Source organism: Nyctereutes procyonoides, unplaced genomic scaffold (assembly GCF_905146905.1).
Source record: "Nyctereutes procyonoides isolate TBG_1078 unplaced genomic scaffold, NYPRO_anot_genome, whole genome shotgun sequence".
In the NCBI taxonomy this organism is placed as follows: Eukaryota; Metazoa; Chordata; class Mammalia; order Carnivora; family Canidae; genus Nyctereutes; species Nyctereutes procyonoides.
In genome coordinates this window covers 3,621,780-3,644,489 of record NW_026575041.1, presented here as the reverse complement: position 1 = coordinate 3,644,489, position 22,710 = coordinate 3,621,780, and the positions used below count along the sequence as shown (strand labels likewise).

At 37.0% G+C, this 22,710-nt stretch overlaps 1 protein-coding gene across 1 annotated transcript in view; it reads right to left on the bottom strand.

Moving 5' to 3' along the window:
* The window catches only part of RNF169 (ring finger protein 169), an 81,329-nt gene that overhangs the window by 16,369 nt on the left and 42,250 nt on the right, over window positions 1-22,710 (bottom strand). Inside the window, exons 3-4 of the mRNA XM_055320342.1 lie at window positions 12,220-12,366; window positions 7,477-7,595 (exon numbers count right to left, since the gene is read on the bottom strand). Of these exons, the coding sequence (XP_055176317.1) occupies window positions 7,477-7,595; window positions 12,220-12,366 (266 nt within the window). The remainder of the gene's footprint in view (window positions 1-7,476; window positions 7,596-12,219; window positions 12,367-22,710) is intronic.

Here is a 22,710-nt window from a genome sequence, read left to right as displayed (position 1 = left end):
CAAGACCAGGCTCCAAGTGCACAGCCTTTAGTCACAGGGTTCTGACAATGGTTTGATGAAAAAGCAAATAGGTTTGGAATAAAGAGACCTGAGTTCCAGTTCCATCTCTGTCACTATAATGAGGTGAGAAGCTCTTGGGTGAGTTACTTAACCTCTCTGAACTGCATGTTCTTTAGCTGTAAAATGGAAATAGTACTATACAATTTGTAGGATTCATGTGAGAACTAAATGAGGAATGTAAAGCACTCAACATGACAGGATGGGGGTGCCTGGGTGGCTCAGTGGTTGAGCATCTGCCTTTGGCTTAGGTCATGATCCCGGGGTCCTGCGATCAAGTCCCGCATGGAGCTCCCTGCAGGAAGCCTACTTCTCCCTTTGCCTATGTCTCTGCCTCTCTCTGTCTCATGAATAAATACAATCTTCAAACAAACAAATAAACAAAAAAAACATGACAGAATGCACTAGAAAAAAGCTAGTTCTCCTGATGCTACCTACCACTCACCATCCCACCCTCTGAAAACTATCTGCTATTTCTGTCCTGGTATGGCAGAGAAATTGACACCTATGAACTGCCACTCTCTTTAAGTTCCACATCATTTCTCCTTGAGCTAGCTTCCCTTTTCAACCAGATTCCACTACTTTTAACAAGATTTGTCCTCTTAACAATGAGTTCATCTGCTTGTTAACAATGAGTTCATCTGCTTGATTTGCATCAATTCCTTTATCCCTCCCCAACACACACATCCACACATGCCATCACCAAGTCTTGTGGGCTTCCTGTAACTCACTACCTCATCTTTCTCTCACAGTCTCCTCTCTCTCATGGTTACTGCTGGACTATTCCCCTCACACAATGTGCGAAGTCTAAATCTTAGATTTTTATGGAATTTTCCAATTGCCCTCACCACTTTTTCATGCCATGGCCTCATTTTCTCCGCTCTTTAAGCCACTTCTAGGGGCTTCAATTTTAGAGGTCAAAAGAATCTTAAAAACCACCCAGTAAAAAACCCTGACCAGCAGTAGGTAGGCATAACAACCTGCATTTTACATAGATGAGACGGCGGGGGTGGGGGGGTAAAGTGAGTTTACTTGAGCTCACACTGCTACTTCCCTACCAACTCCCTAGAGGAGGCTTCCCATCTCCACCTCTCTGGCTATACCTCCTTCCATCAATTCTAGAGCTGCTTCTCCAATATCATAACACTTGTGTGTCTGTTTGGTATCTGATTCCTGAAAGGATCTGTATTTTCATTTGTTCATTTTCAGGAAGAGGGACAAGTCTGAATATTTAATTTACTCCAACACTCACTGGGAATGCATTTAATATTGCTGAATCTGTCAGTCTTTGCCTCTATCTCCTCAAACACACCTTAAAATAAACACCTTAGGTTTTTTTTGATGTGTCCCATTCGGAACCACAGACTCAGGATTAAAGTACTTGGACATTAGAAAACAAAATAATGTGGTTAATTTCTACTTAATTAAGGCTTAATTATTACTCAGTGGGAAACAGATTTTTCTTTTATAGACTCTATAGAAAGTATCACCATAAGCTATTGTTAATGCATTAGGAGGGTAAAAGCAACTTTATAACATATAAGCCTTATCACTGTGGTCACTAGACTCCCTAAATCCTATCTTAATCCTATGGAATCTAGTCTATAAAACAGCTACCAGCCAGTCAATTCCTCTACAGCTCTCAGAGCTCTCCCTCCTATGTTGCAAGTTTGACAATCAATTCTGACAAAACTCCAGTTTAACCTACCCACAGGCACAAGACCTATCATACTCAAACATTCACCAAGTATTTATTGAGCCTCCCTTACAGGCCAGGCACTGTACTGAGCACTGCAACTATAAAGGTGAACAAAATGTTGTCCCTGCTTGCCATGGATTTAAAGTCTAGTGGGAAGATGGCCAGAGGCAGTAGAGGGGTCTATAAGAAGGTGATGGGGGAGGGGATCCCTGGGTGGCTCAGCAGTTTAGCACCTGCCTTCAGCCCAGGGCATGATCCTGGGGTCCCGGGATCGAGTCCCACATCGGGCTCCCCGCTTAAGAGCCTGCTTCTCCCTCTGCCTTTGTCTCTGCCTTTCTCTCTCTCTCTCTCTCTCTGTCTGTCTCTCTCTGTCTCTCATGAATAAATAAATAAAATCTTTAAAAAAAAGAAGAAGAAGAAGACGGTGATGGGGGACAAGGGGTAGAGTGGAATGAGCTAAGATACCTCAGTTCTAACTCATATTCCTACTATGTGGCAAATCATATTCTCTCTCCAGGCTTTAGTTTTCTCATCAATAAAACAAAATAATTAGGTAAGATAATACTTAAGATCCTTCTCAGCTCTAAGAGGCTATATTCTGATCAGCTCCCTGCTCAACAGGAAGTCTGCTTCTCCCTACGCCTCTCCTCAGCCCATTTCCCCTGTTCATGTTTGCGCTCTCTCTCAAATACATAAAAATAAAAGAATATAGCAAGACTGGCAGCAATAGTCACTGAACTTATCATGTGCCAGAAATCTTGGTAGGCGCCATTTACTTAAGATACAACTTTGTATGGAATGACAGTACTGAGATTACTTTTTTTTCATTTTTTAAACTAGAAAGAGGATAGATGGTTTAATTATATTCCTTTTTATGATTATGCCCTATTTCCAAGAAGAATCCAAAACGACTTACTGCAAAAATACATAAAGACTGAGCCTTAGTGGAGGGTAAAAATCACATTAAGTAATAAATATGGAAAAAGTATACCAAAAGTCTTTTTTTTTTTTTTAATTATAGGCCAGGTTGGAAAGTCATGATGACTGAATTGAAACCCTGTCCTAAATGGGCAAAAGACATGAACAGAAATCTCACAGAGGAAGACATAGACATGTCAAAAAGCACGTGAGAAAATGCTCCGCATCACTTGCCATCAGGGAAATACAAATCAAAACGACATTGAGATACTACCTCACACCAGTGAGAATGGGGAAAATTAACAAGGTCGGAAACAACAAATGTTGGAGAGGATGTGGAGAAAGGGGAACCCTCATGCACTCTTGGTGGAAATGTAAACTGGTGCAGCCACTCTGGAAAACTGTGTGGAGGTTCCCAAAGAGTTAAAAATAGATCTGCCCTATGACCCAGTAATTGCCCTGCTGGGGATTTACCCCAAAGATACAGATGCAGTGAAACGCCAGGACACCTGCACCCCGATGTTGATAGCAGCAATGTCCACAATAGCCAAGCTGTGGAAGGAGCCAAGGTGTCCATTGAAAGATGAATGGATAAAGCTGTGGTCTATGTATACAATGGAATATTCCTCAGCCATAAGAAACGAAAAATACCCACCATTTGCTTCGACGTGGATGGAACTAGAGGGTATTATGCTGAGTGAAATAAGTCAATTGGAGAAGGACAAACATTATATGGTCTAATTCATTTGGGGAATATAAAAAATAGTGAAAGTAGTGAAAGGGAATAAAGGGGAAAGGAGAAAAATGAGTGGAAAATATCAGAAAGGGAGACATAACATGAGAGATTCCTGAATGGGAAATGAACTAGGGGTGGTGGAAGGGGAGGTGGGCGGGGGGGTGGGGGTAACTGGGTGGCGGGCACTGAGGGGGGCACTGGATGGGATGAGCACTGGAGGTTATTCTATATGTTGGCAAATTGAACACCAATAAAAAAATTATATTAAAAAAAAAAAGAAACCCTGTCCTAATCCTAAACTTCGTGATAGCAAAAGCAAAGAGGAAAATTCAAATGGACATGTGGCCTTTTGAAAAGACACTACACTACCTCAATAGAGAAAGTTTTCCAGCCTGAGCTTTTCGAAGAATTTGCAACCAGGTTTTTTGTTTAATTCTAGTGGGGAAAATAATAATAATAATAATAATAATTCTAGTGGGGAAGAAGGGAATGAGAAATGAAGGGAAATAAATTTAAACAAACAAGCCAGTTTCTCAATATTTAAAAATAAAACTTTAACTACAATTATATATATTATGTTTCAAGTTAATTTTTTTCAATTAACATGTATTTTGTGATTAACTTAGAAATGATCTTGGATTAACTATTACTCTGTTTGCTACTTGAAAGAAGTTTCATTTTCAATAGGACTATAAAATTTTATGAACAGTGCTTTAAAGCTGCCCTCTTTGCTTTTGATTTTTTTCACATAAAAGAGATTGAGCTGTTGGCAAGACTCATAGCCAGAATCGATTAATGGATTCCTTCCAAAATAACCATCCGATCAGACCCAACTCACTCTTACCTCCCATGCCTTTAGGCTTAAAAAAGAAAAGTTAATAAAGCAGGTAAGTAAAACAAATGCAGATTGATTTGATTTAAATACAGTTGTAAAAACTTCCAAAGTTTTTACGTATGACCTCTCTTTAGAAAAACAACTTACAGAGAAAACCTCTTCTTTTGTTGTTGCTTAACACATAGAAAGAAATGCATCTGAAACCCCAAAACTATTAAAAATGCTAACACTTTTTAATGTGGTAAAATATATATAACATAAAGGTTATCATTTTAACTGTTTTAAGTTTATAGTCACACTGTTGTGTAACCGTCACCATGTTCATTATTTTTTAATATATTCATAAGCCACATCTCATTGTGTTAGAGCAGGCAGTTATTTAGACTTTAATAGGACACCTGGAGGCCAACCAAGAGGAGGAGGTGTGTCATGGCTCACTACCGCTATCAGAGAAAGTTAGAGACCTGCCCTGGCAGGGCTCCAAAAACAAAAGCCACAGAAGCCAGATCAAACCAAAAAGACCCAAGACAAAGAAGGCCAGAGACTCTGATCAAGTAAGGGAGAAAATGTATGAAACCCTGCTCCCAAGAAATACCCTCCCCAAGTAATAAATATTCCATCCTCTAGTTAACGACTGTCAATAAAAGACAGAAACCCAATCCCCAGGGTGTGCAGCAATCCCTGAGCTTGCCTGCTTTCACAACTCAAGAGTGGACTCTCACTTTCATAAACTCTCCTACTTGCACCACTCAACTGTTGTGTCTAGTCTATCCTTGAATTCTTTCTTGCAAGGAGACCAAGAGCCTTCAGCGACATCTTTGAGATGGGCTGGGTTGAGGCCTCAGGGTCAAGGGTCTCCTCAGTCCACCCGGCAACAATTTTAGCACTAACAAGTCCATATTGCTTTTCTAAGTATCCTTCTTTGGAACTGAAATTTAAATATTTTCTTATCTAAGGAAAAAGCATGTTGACTAAATAAGAGAGGCAATTCATAGTATTAACCATAATCGATTTTCCAGTCTAAGGTTTCCATGACATCAGTAAACTATGTCCTAAAAAGATAAGCCTACCAACCAAATCCAATGAATTGTTTTCATAACTATACAAATAACTGAACTCAGTCCACAGCCTTGGATATTTGGAAAGAAGGAATGCTGAAATCCAGAAATGTGTAAGACAAATTGCAAACACTCCTTAATAGTAAAATGTTAAGTGAAGCTTTTCCTTTAAATTAGTCCCATTGTATGGCTTGGTGATATAGAGTAAAGCCAATAGTGAGCCAAGGGGCAGGAAAAGAGGATATATTACATAGATTCCAGAGGCACACATAATCCAAAGCAAACCATGGGGCGCCTAGGTGGCGCAGTCAGTTGGGCATCTGACTCTTGGTTTTGGCTTAGGTCTTGTGATCTCAGGGTCATGGGATGGAGCCCCGGCATCAGGCTCTGTGCTCAGCACAGAGTCTGGTTGAGATTCTCTCTCCCTCTCCCACTGTCCCTCCTGCTCGGGCTCTCTCTCTCAAACAAATAAATAAATCTTTTTTTAAAAAATTTAATTTTAATTTTAAAAGCTACATTTTTACCCATTAGAGAAGAATTTTCTAAGTACCTTGCTAGGCATTTCTAAGTAATGACACATTTACCTGCTACCTCTTTTAAAAGAATGAATTACAAGTAGAGACTAGAATTGGTGATAACTAATTGGGGTAATTTGGCCTTGGCATTATACATTTGGATTTTAAAAAAAAACTCTTTTTCCTAAGTGATTTCAAATTATATTAATTAACTAATCACAGACTACCTAAAAGCAACATTTATTTGTTTTATGGAATATTTATTGTGGCTTAATTGAATGAATGATATGATCTTTGTCTCTCTTCAGCAGACCTCTCTTATAAACATTAAAATATGCCTGCTATAAATGGGGGGAAATCCATATATACAATCAGCGCTGAAAAATTCTTAGTTAAGTAATCTTGAAACTTTTAACTTTAGAGGGCATCTGCAGTTCAAGCTCATATGCACGATGTAAGAGTTTGATCTTTTCCATAAATGGAAAGTACACTGGCTTACATCTTACTTATTGAGTTCTGATTGCATCAATCAAACCTAAGTGGCTACAATACAGTGACCACTAAACAAATGTCATATGAATGAATAAATACTCTAGGAAAGAGCCTTCCTGGAAGAAGGAGTTACCATTACCTAGAGAAGGGGAGGCATTTAAGGGAAAGTGGGGAGTTAGTGAATTTTACTTTCAGAAACAACAGGAAAATCAGACTGTTCCAAAACAACACATACAAAAAAGATTCAGATATAAAAACTACATCAGGGATAATAGTTCATACTTTATAACATTCTTAAAGTTGGTAGCTCTTTTGGGTCATATTTATTAGTGATTAGCAATAAAAAGCCTTAAAATAAAAGAATAAAATAAATAGGTATATGTCCACAGGGGCAGAAAGAAAGAGAGATTTACTTCATAGTGCTACTAGGAAGGAGAGGAACTGTAGATATAAGGGTGAGCAATGCCAGCTTTAACCAGACAACAAAATCGCATAAGATTATGTCTTTTTGTTTTATATTAAAACAGAAAACATGGCACATAACTGTTCATAAAATGTCTGCTAAATGAATGATTCCTTCCTACCATCCCTCCTCCCATTTCTTCTTCCCTTCCATTTATGTATCCCTTCTTTCCTTCCCTCTCTCCTTCTCTTTTTCCTTCCATCATCCAATTCCTCCCTTCTTTCCTCCTATAGCCTGTGAAGTCTAAAGGATCAAGAGATTCCTTAACAAGTGTCTTAAAAACTTTTCAGTTTGCTGTCTTAGAACCTATTCGAGATATATTTTAGTTCCAGGCATGGAACATAAAATGAACTCTGGCCTTAGTAGAACTTTCTACTTAAGAGAGAAAAGGCCACAGAGAGGAGAGAATCCATGGATATCATTAGCAGAAGCAGTCTTTGTCGTTTGCTCCCAGGATAGAAAGATCACACTCTGCAGCTCAGAAATTAGCATAATCCTACTCCAAGGACACCAGAAATAGGTAAAAATTACTTTTAGATCAGCCCCTTGTTCCTAATGGATATGTGAAAACCAATTCCCACATCATTCCCCCACTCACCTCCCCACAAAGTGGCTGCAACAAATACTTTTGCTCCCTCCAGGCCCTTTAGTCTCATACTCCAAAACGAAAGAACCTGAACTGAATTCAGTATCAGTCTCTTACCCTGCCAGGAAAGCTAAGGAGTAGGAGTTGTTCTTGGAAACAAATGCTGAGCGATGCGTCTGCGTCATCTTGCCTCGGGAAGGTTCTTCATTCTCTGAATCTGAGAGGCGTGCAGGACACTGGTAGGAGACAAGAGAGACAACACTGTCTATTTGGTGTGCCCATGGAATCTCCCATAGCTATTGTTTCACAGCTATTATAGGTTATTTCTCTCTGAGCACCCATGTTTCTAACTGTCTTTTGGAGATCCCAATATGAGTATCTCAAACATAGCTCAAACTTGATATATCCAAAATTCAATTCACTATTTTCTTCTCTAAGCCCTGCTATCAATCCAGCTAGAAGCCTCAATGTCATCTCTTGACTCTTCCCTTTCCCTTTCCTCAAAGTCATAATAACATTGTATGGAGGTTTTGAATACACACAATACTTTGCGATATTATATTAATGCTTAATATCAAGCCCAAAAAAGAGATTATTTGTCTTCTACAGGTGGCAAACTATGGCTCAGAATAGTTAATATGCCTAGGACTGTAGAGTTAATAAGTAGCAAACACCAGTACTTAAATTCAGAGTGTCCGTCTCCAAGCTGCCTCCATGCTAGTTCCACCCCATTCTACTCCTAAAATGTCTTTCAGATCTAACTCTTCCCATGTATACTCACTGTCAATGCCTTTCCTTAGAGTCTCATCCTCTTTTGCCTGGACTGTTGCAATAAACTACTTACTGGTCTTGCTCTCTTTAGCCTTTCTTCCTTCTATTCCTACCATACTATCAAGCACACAGATATAAGCCTATTACTCCCCAGCTTAATTGCTGGTGACTTCAGGATAAGAAACACCTCAGCATGATACAATAATCTTCATAAACTAGACCCACCTTCTTTCATAATTTTACTCTCATCAGTTCCCACAAAGGAAACTCCTTGAGCTCTAACACAAATTACTCTCTACTCTACATGTATCATCATAGACTTTCAAAGTCTACTCTCCTGGACATGCTATTCCCTTTGCCTAAAACCCCTATTCCATATTCTCTGCCTAAAAAGTACTCATTGGCCCTTCAGGAGCAACCTTTTTGTATATTTTTTATTGGGGTTCGATTTGCCAATGGATTTACCTCAAAGATACAGATGCAGTGAAACGGCAGGACACCTGCACCCCAATGTTTATACCAGCAATATCCATCCACAATAGCCAAACTGTGGAAGGAGCCTCAGTGTCCATTGAAAGATGAATGGATAAGGAAGATGTGGCCTATGTATACAATGGAATATTACTCAGCCATTAGAAATGACAAATACCCACCATTTGCTTCAACGTGGATAGAACTGGAGGGTATTATCCTTCAGGGGCATCTTAAATGCCACTTTCTCTGCAAGGGCTTCTAAATATCCCCAGAGTCAACTTTTTCCATCTTGTGAATACTCATTCAGTTACCTTCATTTTATTTTAGATACTCTTTTTTGAGTCTTTCACTTTACATTTGAAGTTTCTTTATATGCACTTAGAAAAGAAGTCTCGAAGGATAGTTACCAAAATGTTCATAACGATTATCTCTAAGTTGTTGGATGATGAGCAATTTTTCACCTTTTCTTTGCTATGTCTCTAATTATTATATCAAATTGTTTTCTAACAATTCACACTCTTATTGATATTAACTGTACCATAACAAATCATAGTGAGTTATCATATCCATTTTATTTTCACTCCAAACTAATAACAAGAGATGGTAATAACTTCTTCTAGAGTAAGTACTTTCCTTCCTCCATTTGAATTCAACTTGATTAACATGTATTAAACACCTGTGATATACACGATACTATAGGAGATTTTAAATAGCTAAGACACATTTCCCTTACTCAACCAACTCTAAAATCTAGCAGAGAAACACAAATACGCAACCATAACATCAGGAAGAGTAAAATAAATCCTGTAAAATCTACAAAGTTGGAAGGGGAGAGAGTAGATAATAGGAATGAAGAAATAAGTAAGGAATCCCTATGGGTTCCAGGAAGGTGACAGTTTTTGAACTGGGCATGGACAGATGAATAGCCTTTCAACAGGTAAGCAGGGTGGCATTTCAATTAGATGAAAATGCAAGAGCAAAGACTCTAAGGAGGAAAAGCATAAAGTTATATATTTGCGGGGAAGCAAATAGCTCTGTTCTCTAGGATCTTGGGATATGAGCAACGATGGGAAGATCAGTTAGAACAATACTAAAGAACTGAATGTTGGGGTTAAGAATTCTAGTTTAATCCCATAGGAAATGGGGAATTACCAAGTCTTTTGGGGCAGGAAAGTAAAATGATTACTTCAAGGCAGGAAAGTAAAATGATTAGTTCGAGCTCTAATCATAATGCTCTCTATATAAAATACAATCCTTCAGCTCGCTTTCCACTGAGTCTCTCTCTGAGCCTCTCTTTGGTCCTGATTCATATGTAGTCTTGGCTGAATTAAATGAAATTATTTTTCCAATACCAAAAACCCTTAACACATATTTAAGGCAAAATCAGAGCCATTTAAAAGTCCCCAAAAAGACAAGAGCAAACAGAGAAAGAGGCAAAATCACAAAAATCTAAAACTTTCAGTGTTCATAAGGACAGATTTTATTCAATCTGTTTTTGCATATAAAATTTTGTGAAACTTGGGGCACCTGGGTGGCTCAGTGGTTGAGCATCTGCCTTTGGCTCAGGTCATGATCCTGGAGTCCTGGGATTGAGTCCCGCATCAGGCTCCCCACAGAGAGCCTGCTTCTCCCTCTGCCTCTGTCTCTGAGTCTCTTTCTGTGTCTCTCATGAGTAAATAAAATCTTAAAAAAAAAAAATCGTGAAACTGGCTATTATCAAAGAAAAAAAAGTCTGAGGATTTATACTTCCTGATTTCTTTTAAGATTACAATTACATTACAATCCTTTTAAAATTACAAAACGTAGTTGATTTCTATGTCAAAGCTGGTGGTGGCAAAAGAAAAAGTAATTAGAGCAATTTCTTGGCCTTGACATGAATTAATACTAAAGATCATTTCCTGGAGGAAACCTGGATCTGGCAAGGCTAAAAACAGCAGGTTCTTTCTATCAAAGGACCACAGTGAAGGGAAAGCTCTCTTTGTCAAGATCAGTTTGTCCTAAAGAGAAAGGTCCTTCTGGGCCATTTTGCCTAACGGCTCTAAAGGACAGTCCTGTTGGGAGGGAAGAGGCAGAGCTGCAGTTTAGAGATTACAAACCATAGTTGGGCCTATTAGTCAGACAACATACCGTATGCACAAGACTATCATATGTTACTCTTGCCTTCCTAGCTTAACTGCATGCTCTTCAGTCTTTTTCCTTTTGTAGTTCCCAATGAACAGAGCAGTTAAGAGTACATAAGCATTTCATGTTTGTTAAACTGAATCTTTTAGAAGGGTGAAACCCTCCAAAATGCAAGTGATTACTTTTATTTTTTTATTTTTTTTCAAGTGATTACTTTTAATAAGAATTAAATACAAAAAAAAAGAATTAAATACAATGATTATTTTTATTATAACTGGGATCAAAAATGCACATGCATGTTGACAGCAGCAAATACCATCCAATTCAAGAAAGCTTAAATAATTTCATTTCCTGAAGTTCAGGAAAAATGCCTTTGCAAAGAGTAAAGCAAAAGCACAGTGAATTAAGTAACCTGGCCCAAAGTGCACAGTTACAATGCTGGGACTGGTTTAAGAGGCAGACTCCTGGTACAGAGATTTTGTTTTCCACTATTCTATGTTGTCTGTCTTATATATAAAGCTTTATTAATCCCAGATAATTAGAAAGTTCACCCAAAATACTAACAAGTTTAAATCACAAACTATTTTAAAAGATTATGACTCTAAAGATATCTTAAGTACACATAACAAGCAATAGAAAATGTCTGATCCAATACAAGGTATTAAAGAAAAAAAACTCAATTACAATTATCCATTTGAGCATCCAGTGGGCCTTCCAAAAGTGCTCTCTTACATACATTACATATACCATTTACAATCTTTTCCAGTAATTTGCTTGGTAAATAAGTAATGAAAAAAATTCAGGCAAGATTTGGCAAGATTAGAAGTCTTTTTTTTAAAAAAATTTTATTTATTTATGATAGTCACAGAGAGAGAGAGAGAGAGAGGCAGAGACATAGGCAGAGGGAGAAGCAGGCTCCATGCACCGGGAGCCCGACGTGGGATTTGATCCCGGGTCTCCAGGATCGCGCCCTGGGCCAAAGGCAGGCGCCAAACTGCTGCGCCACCCAGGGATCCCCAAGATTAGAAGTCTAATTCAGGTTAAACTAATAAATATAATATTGACACCTATCTATTGACACCTAGCACTGTGCTGCTTAAGGCATTTAAAAGAATAAAGGGAAATCAAATACAAGCTTTAAGGAAACTTACTTGAGGATATAAGATGTAAAAAACTCAAACATCAAATAACACAAGTCAAAATGACAACATATGTATAAAATTTCCACAAGTAGTGTTCTACACTAGGTATTTCCACTCAGTCACCTTTTCCCCCCAACTGTTCCTTTACTCTTTCCACCCAAGTCTATTGTCCCATTCGTGAATCATTTTCTCCAGCTCTCATCTGGATGCTAAGTTCTTCACTACTCTTAAGACTACACAGTTAGTGACTGTTACTGATTTCATAGCTCACCAACATAAATTTTTATATCCATGTCACCTGTGCTAATGACTGATTTAAGCCAGATGTCCAACAAAACGATGATCTACTTACATGTTCCAGATCTGTCTTCAGTACTAATGGCTCATCTCTCTTTTTCTGGTCATCCATTTTCCTTTTGCCTGTTTCCATATCCTCTGATAACAGCTTGTGGATTTGATCTTCAGAGGTTTTCTCCTCTTGTAACTTTTCCTCTCTCAGCTAAAAATACAAATCACACCAGAAAGAAGAGTTTTAGGCAACAGCAGACTTCAAAACATCTTTTACTCAGTAGTCTATCAGAACAAACAGATCACACGCAGTTTATTTTTCTTATTAGATACAAAGCCCTCTTAACTTTTAATTACTTTTTAATGCTTTTACTTGGCTCTTCCTGTACATATGCTGCAAGGCTTAATATTTAAATGCTCTGCATTCTTGAGCAGTATAAAATGATAAAAGCTATGTTGGGATCCCTGGGTGGTGCAGCGGTTTGGCGCCTGCCTTTGGCCCAGGGCGCGATCCTGGAGACCCGGGATCGAATCCCACGTCGGGCTCCCTGTACATGGAGCCTGCTTCTCCCTCTGCCTGTGTCTCTGCCTCTCTCTCTCTCTCTCTCTGTATGACTATCATAAATAAATAAAAAAATTTTAAAAAATGATAAAAGCTATGTTAATATACATAATCAAAAAATAAGATTTATTCACTGAGCCAAAAAAGGCTGAACCTAAACTTTCCTTATTCCCATAAACCAGATATAGTTGCATTAAGTCAGGCAAAGAGCCAAGATGTAAGCCACGAAAGGCCAAGAAGCTGAGTTAGGCAAGACAGGTCCTCATCCTATAGCCAACTGAAAAAAATATTACAGTTCTAATGTTCTGCAATTTATGCTATTATCTTGTGGTCCAGAGGGTAGGTTAAAATACATGGTTTGACCATAGGCTACACAAAAGGGCATGTCATTTCTAGAATATAGAGAGGCAGAGCAGCAAAAAGAGAAAAAGTTTTAGCATTATAAGAATTGCTATCACTTACTGAACTCTTAGGTGTCAGGTGCTGAGCTAAGCACTATCCATACATTATCCCATGTGAGAAAAGTAAGCTTTTGGAATTAGGTAATGTGTTCAAATTCACAGAGCCACAGAAATCAAATCTAGGCTTATCTCAGTAGTTCTCACCCGAAGATGATTTTACTTCCCAAGTACATCTAACAATGACTGGAGACGCCTTTGGTTGTCACAACTGAGGGCATGGGTGTGTATACTACTGTCAGACAGTAGGTGGTGGCCAGGGATTGCTACTAAACCTCCTAAATTCAACAACAACAACAACAACACACAGACACACACACACAGATGTTGCTATTTTTTAAAAAAACCATTACATTTCCTATTTTATATATTTAGCGTCATTTTGTTTAGTGCTTACTAGCATTTACATACTATGCCCTCTGGTCTTTTTAGTGTTTTAAAATGTATCTTCCTGCCCCTAATACTGTTTATTGCTGCTCTCAAAATTTTTGACAATGAACTTTAACAACAACTATGGCTGGTGAAGCCACCTTGCCATTGCAACATTGAGTCTCTAACACACTATAATCTTACCACAGCTAAAAATTAACAAAATTGAAAAACCCATATATGCATTTAAATCTTCACATGAGGGCAGCCCGGGTAGCTCAGCAGTTTGGCGCTGCCTTCGGCCTGGGGAGTGGTCCTGGGGACCCAGGATCGAGTCCCGCGTCGGGCTCCCTGCGTGGGGCCTGCTTCTCCCTCTGCCTGTGTCTCTGCCTCTCAGTTTGTGTCTCTCATTAATAAATAAATAATAAATAAATAAATAAATAAATAATAATAAATAAATAAATAAAATATTTAAAAAAATAAATATATCTTCACATGAATCATGTTTGTGTCTTCTTTATACTAGGTTCTGCAGAAGTTATGTTTTGGGTTTTTTTTTTTGTCCTTTTTGATAGTTTTTAATAAGGACTTGAAAACTTGGTCTCTAGGAAAGAGGTTTCATATTCAGGGAAAATGCCTCGGGGAGTGTCCAAAAATAGCATATAAACTTGAAAAAGCTGCACTGTACTGAATTTTTTCTTGTGCCAGGCACTACGTTTATAGAGCTATCCTCACTTAAACATTAAGGGTTCTGTGTATATCCATCATTATCATTTTATAGACACAAAAATTAACACTCAGCAGCTAAAAGTCACAGAGATTAAATACTAAAGGGCTTTGATTTTAAAGCAAACCACTGGCTTCAGATACCAGGGCTTCACAAACTCAGCTACCTTTGGGCCATATGATTCTTTGCTATGGGGGAGCTGAACAGAGTCTGAGAAGAAGCTCATGCATAAATATCTTATTTGGGAGCAGGAATTGAGGACAGAGTAACACAACGAGGTAAAAAGCCAATAAAAGTGGTGTGACAGTCCAGTAATTGGCTACAGAGGACAATATGAGAAACTACATGAAATGCATCTCAAGACTGAGTCTGAGATGAGAAAAAGGGAAGCACAAATCTACTGACTCCTCTCTTTGATGAAAGTTTGCTTCACAGGGTGTTAAATACCCTTCACACTGGCTTGTACAACTTGAGGAAGTTCCCATGGTAGGCACTGCCACCGCACTAACAGAGAAGCCCTAATGCTAACAGCAAGAGGCAGGCAGTAAGAGCTAAATAAGATCTCAGGCTGCACCAAAGTGAAGCTGCCCACTATTATAAGTGGAATGATTTTTACTGCTTCCATTCTTAGATGCTAATTATTAGAGAAAAACTATTGACTTCTGTACATTCATCTCATACCCAGTCACATTACCAAGAAATCCCAGGTAATTTTTTCCTGAAGATAACATGTTTTCACTAGTTTTTTTTTTTAAGATGTTATTTATTTATTTGAGACAGAGAGTGTGCGAGCGTGCACAAGTGTGGTGGAGAGCAGAGGAATGATAAGGCTCCCTGCTGAGCAGGGAGCCTGCCTCGAGGGCTCAATACCAGGAACCTGATGCTGATATCATGACCTGAGCCAAAGTCAGCCATGTAACCAACTGAGCCACTCAGGTGTCCCCTTCACTAGTTTTGAAGTGAAGGGGGCACCAAAATTTGTTTATCCACTCAAGAGTTAGACATTTGTGCTGTATTTAGTTTGGGGATATTATGAATAAAGCTGCTAAAAACATTTACGTCTTTTTGTGGACAGATGTTTTATTTTGCTTGGCTAAACAGCTACAAGTGGAATTGCTGGGTCATATAGTAAGTATATGTTTAAAATTATAAAGCAATTGTCAAAATGTTTCCCATCATGGTCATACAATTTTATACTCCCACTGGCAACACATGAGAGTTTTAGCTGATTCACAGTCTCATATTTATTCTCACTCTTGGATTGTTAGCCTTTTAATTTTAGCCATCCTAGAGGATTTAGGGGCTATCCCATTGTGGCCTTAATAACAATTTCCCTGCTAGCTAATTATGTTGAGCATTTTTTCATGTGCTTAGAAGTATATCTTCTTTTGTGAACTGTCTAGTCAAACTTTTCACTCCTATTATTATTATTTTTTTACCTTATTACTTGGTAGGTGCAAGAGTTTACAAATTCTGGACATAAGTCCATTGTTAGAGACACATTTTGAGACTGTTTTCTCACACTTGTTTTGGCTGTTTATTTCCCTATTAATAAGTGAAAAATTTTAACTCTGATAAAGTCCAATGTACCAATTTTTTCTTCTGTGATTAGGATTTTTTGTGTTCCTGTCTAGAAGATCTTTGCCTACTCTAAGGTCAAAAATTATTTTTCTTCTATGTTTTCTTCTGCATAGTTTTAGCTTTTAAATTCAGTCTATGACCTGTTTTGAACTAATTTTCTATATATTGTATAGAGATCAAGATTCACTTTTATAGATTCACAGGATACTCAGTGTGTTCCAGCACCACTGATGAAAAGGCCATTCTTTTGCCACTGAATTACTTTTGTGCCTTTATGAACATCAGTTGACTATATATGAGTGGGTTTATTCCAGGATTATATTCTATTCTATTCCACTGGTCTATATGTCTTTTCCTTAGGCCAATACTATATTGCCTTAATGACTAGCCTTATAGCAATCCTTGAAAGCTATAATTGTAATTGCTTTATTTGTAATGGCCTCCAGTAATAGCATTCATTATTCACAAACAACATAATCCTCCATGTAGAACACCCACTAGAATCTACAAAAAAACTACTAGAACTACTAAATGAATTTTAGCAAGATTATAGGGTAGAATAGCAAAATATAGAAATTAATTAATTATATTTTCATTTACTCGCATGAACAATCAAAAATGAAAAATTTAAAATATCATTTAAGATAACATAAAAATGTGAAATACTTAAGATAAATCTGACAAAAGATGTGGAAACTGAAAACCACAAGCATTGTTGACAGAAATTAAAGAAGATCTAAAAAAACAGGATTTATCATGTTAATGGATCTGAAGACTCAATATTATTGAGATGCCAATTCCCCCCAAATTGATCTATAGATTCAATGCAATCCCAATCAAAATCCCAGAAGGCTTTTTTTGGTAGGAATTGGCAGGCTGATACTAAAATTCAGATGCATATATAGAGAAGGAAGAATAGCCAAAATAACTCTGAAAAAGAACAATCTGGAGAATTAACATTGTTAGATTTCCAGACTTGTTATAAAGCTACAATAATCAATCAAAACAGCATGGTATTGGTAAAAAATAATCAATGGTAGAGATAGAAAATAGAGTTTAGAAGTAAATCAACAAATATATAGAAAACTGATTTTTGACAAAGGTGCAAAGGCAAGCCAGAGGAGAAAGGATAGTTTTTTCAACAGACAGAACTGGAACTTAATATCCATATGCACAAAAAGGAGCTTGGATCTATACTCACAATACGGATAAAAATTCACTTGAAATGGATCATAGACCTAAACGTAAAGCCTAAAACTGTGAAACTTCCTGGAGAAAACATAGGAGAAGATCTCTGTGAACTTGGGCTGGCCAAAAAATTCTTAAATATAATACCAAAGTACAATCTACAAAGAAAGAAAACTTACATACTGTCTTTTATGAAAGTTAAAAGCTCCTGCTCTTCAAGAGACTCTAAGAGAATGAAAACACTGACACAGCCTGGGAGAAAAACATGTGCAAAGCATATATCTGATAAAAGATTTGCTTTTAGAATATACAAAGATCACTTAAAATTCAACAGCAAGAAAGTACATGACCAACGTTAAAAATAGGCAAAAGATCTGAACAGACATTAAACAACAAAAAAATATATATAGAAAGCAGCTAAACACATGAAAAGATGTTCAACATCATTAGTTGTTAGGGAAATGCAAATTTTAAAACCAAAATGAGATAACACTACACACCAATTAGAATTGCTAAAATTAAAAAGACTAACCATACCAAATGTTGGTGAAGATCAAAGGAAACCAGAACTTTCATATACTATTGGCAGGAACTATAATAGTAAAGCCACTTTGGAAAAGTTTGGCAGTTTTTAAAAAACCAAAACACACATCCACCATATGATCCAGCCATTTTACATCTAAATATTTACCTAAGAGAAAAAGAAATATCTATACAAACGCATACATGAATGTTCATAGCAGCTTTATTTGCAATGGCCAAGAACTGGAAATAACCCAAATGTCTATCAATGGCATGGAAGGTAAACAGATTGTGACATATTTATACAATGAAATACTACTTGGCAATAAAAAAATATTGCCAAGTAGTATTGCATTGATACATGCAACAAAGTGAACACATCTCAACATAATTATGTTGAGTAAAAAGCCAAACAGAAAAAAGAGATACGCTGGACTCCATCCAAATTAAAAACTTTGTACAAAGGACATTATCAATAAAGTAAAAAGACAACCTACAGAGTGGGAGAAAATATTTGCAAGTCATATAACTGATAAGGATTTAATATTCAAAATACATAAAGAGCTCCTACAAGTCAACAACAAAAAGATAACCCAACTCAAAATTAAGCAAAGGACTTGAATAGATATTTCTCCAAAGAAGAGATTATCAATAAGCACACGACAAGGTGCCCAACATCATTATTCTTTAGGGAAATGCAAATCAAAATCATTATGGGATATCTATTAGAATGACAGTCATAAAAACATTTTTAAAGAAAAAAGAAAATAACAAGGGCCAACAAGAAGTTGGAGAAATTGGAGCTCTCAAACATTGCTGTTAGGAATGTAAAATGGTGCAGCTGCTGTGGAAAAATCTGACAATTTCTCAAAAAATTAAACATACAATTATCTATATGACCCAGTAATGCTACTCCTAGGTATATACCAAAAAAAAAAAAAAAACCTGAAAACAAAAACTCAAAAACAAATACTTGTACTATTATTGTAGCATTATTTGCAACTGCCAAAAAAGTGAGACCAACCCAAGTGTTCAAGAGATGAATGGATAAATAAGATGTGATATGTCCATACAATGGCATATTACTCAGCCCCTAGGGTAAGAAGAAATGAAGTACTAAAACATACAACAGTGTAGACAAGCCTTAAAAACACTATGCTATGTGAGATAAGACAGACCAAAAGGATAAATATTTTGTGATTCCATTTACATAACTAGAATAGGCAAACCTAAAGAAATAGGAAGCTAGGTTAGAGGTTACCAGGGTTAGGGGGATGGAGAAATGGGAAGCTATTGATTAATGGGTAGAGAGTTTGTGTTTGGAGTAATGAAAAAATTTTGGAAAAAGATAGCACTGATGGTTGCACTGTGAGTATACTTAAGGATACTGAAGTGTACACTTTAAAATGGTTAAAATGGCAAATTTTATGTTACATATATTTTATAGCATTTAAAAACCTTAAGTGCCGTATAATCTATTCCGTAAGTATCATGAAGTTCCAGCTAGCTTTCTACCCTCTTAGATACTACAATAAATGTATTGCAATGACAGGTTCAGTCAAGGCAATATTCTAGTAGCAGGACTCAACTGATCTTCTGGTCAGAATCAGGTAAATGAATTTTCCACTAACAGCTAAACACAGAGCCAAACAAAATTCCCAGCCATAGGGCAATATTCCATAAATGGAACGGGCTACTGAGCTCATTAGATTCTTAAACCCTACTCATGCAAGGGCAAAAATGCCTGTACAATATTTGTAGCTAACTCACATGTCTTGAACAATACTCATTCACCATGAAAAATTCATTAACTTCAAAATTGTAGAATCTAGGTATTCAGTATATAGGCATTCATTTTATTGTTCTTTCCATTTTTATATTTGTTTAATATTATAAAAATTAAAAATTTAGAAATCATTTCTAACATCTGTTATGTAGTTAACAAGCCTCAGGTGCTGGATGATTATAGAAATAACAGAAGGGCATATCAGAGCCTATGAAGTGAAGGTTCTGATTATAGTCTTTTTTTTAATTTTTTATTTATTTATGATAGTGAGAGAGAGAGAGAGGCAGAGACACAGAGACACAGGCAGAGGGAGAAGCAAGCTCCATGCACCGGGAGCCCGACGTGGGATTCGATCCGGGGTCTCCAGGATCGCGCCCTGGGCCAAAGGCAGGCGCCAAACCGCTGCGCCACCCAGGGATCCCTGATTATAGTCTTTTGAGTACTACATAACCACTCCAAAGTGTGTATTTCCTATGAGTACTTCAAATGTTAACGAGCCAAGCTTAGAGATGAAAATAAAACACCTATACGTACCACACTGTTTCAAATGAAATATTTTCAAGTATATTTCATAACATCCAGAAAGTACTTCTATCATGGATTTTTAAAATAAATTACTTGCATCAAGTTACTTGTTTTCAAATCTCTTCGCGCTCAGACACCAGGAGCTTCTTTTGAAGGGGATCATGGAACTGTGTCCTATTCATCCTTGATTTCCCCTCTCCTGCTTGAGTTCTAGACTAGGATCTGTGTTCAGAAAGTTCCGTTGCACAAATAATTACAGAGCACTAAAGTCTATGTGTCAGGCATATTTTTATCCTGGAGGACATAGCCCTGATCAAAAACGACAAAGTTTTTTGCATTGGGCTTACATTCTAGTAGAATGCAATTGAGGTGAACAATAAGGTTGGGCTAAACAATTTTTAAAAGGTCCTTCCAATAAATATTCTCTATGATACAAACTGTATTGTTATGGTGACCATACTGGCCCCCATGCTTTGGGGGAGCTTCTCTCAATTCCAACAACAAAAGTTAACCAATGAACTTGACATGAACACAGGGCTGGTGGGAGGAGTGCTGCCTGATGGCACTTAAAAGAGAAGAAGCTGATTCATCCATAATTTCTTCATTTTATTATCTAAATGGTACAATAATCCACTGACCAATGACAGACTACAGAAATAGTTTGTGACAGTTGTAGGACAATACAGTTTCTTGGTATTTCATTCACCTGCCTCCTACCAACATCTGACAACAAATTTTTGCTATAAAATATGATGATGGATGATATACGAAAACATTCAGCAAATTATATGAGTTACACACATTTAACTCATTTTCTACATTTTTTAGTTATTTCTGGGCCAAAGGGTCTCAAACTAGGGCCCAAGACCCCAAAGACATTCACAAAGGTGGTAATGGGAATCTTTATTCTCAGCATATTTTTAACAATCTAACAAATCATATACTATAGCCACTAAATAAAGTTGTACCCACTAAATACCCACTAAATATCACCATCTCAATAAATGGGTTGAACACATTTTTGTTCATGTCTAGGGCTTATTCTATAATAGTAGGTTAAAAATATTTTAAATTCTTATGGAGGTTATGAAAGAAATACAAACTGATGAAGTAGGAGTATAATATCGCTGCTTCAGAACCATTACTTCAAGCATGATGAAATAGTGTCAGAACATTTTAATGTACTTTGGTATCTAGAGCAGCCAATGCTTTGTATCTTCTAGCTGGTTCCTAGACTCCCATTTGATACTAAGAGTTACCACTTCTAAAGGGTCCAACTGGTGATTATTGCTGATGCTCACACACACACACACACACACACACACACACACACACACACAGAGAGGTTTTTTTTTAAGACTTTATTTATTTAAAAAAATATTTTATTTATTTATTCATAGACACAGAGAGAGAGGGGCAGAGACACAGACAGAGGGAGAAGCAGGCTCCACGCAGGGAGCCCGATGTGGGACTCAATCCCAGGTCTCCAGGATCACACCCCAGGCTGCAGGCGGCGCCAAACCACTGCGCCACCGGGGGCTGTCCCCCACACACAGTTTTGGGTAAACTAGGACTACCTGCAGTTTCCATTTCACAGCATCCCGAATCATAGCAAATGATCTCCTGCATACAAGGCTGAAGCCCTGATTTTTACTTGAGCAATCTCATAAATAACACCAAAGCAATTGATTTGCTCTTGTGATTCTTACTAAATTTTAAAGATATATGTTGATGATACTGTTCTCCCTTCACTTTAATTCTCAAATACCTTTCATTTTAAATATTATGTTTAGAATTAGGCACATATAAATATTTATGCCAAGAGAATATTTTACAAATTTTTTCCTTTATGTAATATGGTGTTTAAAATTACTTCAATATAGGTTTTAAATTACACACATTATGCAGAAATGCATATAAAATTAATTGCAGGCATTTAAGTTTACACATAAATTGAACCAGCATATAATCTAAAAGTCATATGTTTAGTTGCCAAGCTAAGAGACTAAATGAACAGGAGGAAACTCACATATGAGAAGCAGAAAGAAAGATCTCTAAGTCATCAATTATGAAAAGGCAAAGACAGGCCTTCTTCACTGTCCAAAGTTCAAGAAAATTTCAATTCATTTGGTTCATACCACTAATTTTCCAGCTTCCAACTGACTTTTTGAGAGTCACTTACTGCTTACTCAAACAAACAAATGGCAGCAATGGGGGGAGATGGTTACTTTGTGCTAGATTTTTCAGAATTTCAAATTTTAAATAATAACGATCCTTATACATGGATGTGCCAGGCACTATTTCACAATAACCCTATAAGCTAGGTACTATGATGTCTATTTTACAGATGAACTAAAACATAGAGAGACTAACAAACTTGCCCAAATTCATATGCAGAGTCAAAATCTGAACTCAGCTAGCTCTTACTCATTATAAAATAATGTCGTTCAGCATAATGTAAAATATCCACACATCTTTATTGTGACCTTTAGAACACATGCATTTTTTTCAGTTTAAGATAAACAAAAAAAATGAGTCTTAGATGTAAGAAGCAGCAAATGAGACTTTAAACTCCCATTTGTATCCAGAAAAATATAACCAAGCTTGCAATTCCACTGAAAGCAGATTACCTGTGAATCTTCAGACAATTTGGCAAGAAATGAGAAATTTTAAAAATCAGGGAAATTTTTCCAAAATTGTGGAATCTTTTTAATATCATTTTTAAAAGTTGTTTCTCATTCTTGAATGGTTTTGTCTTTAAGGAAAATATCGGCATGCATGTGATATATTATAGAGATATTTTCTCTCTTTCTATATAATCATTAAAAACGTCAGCA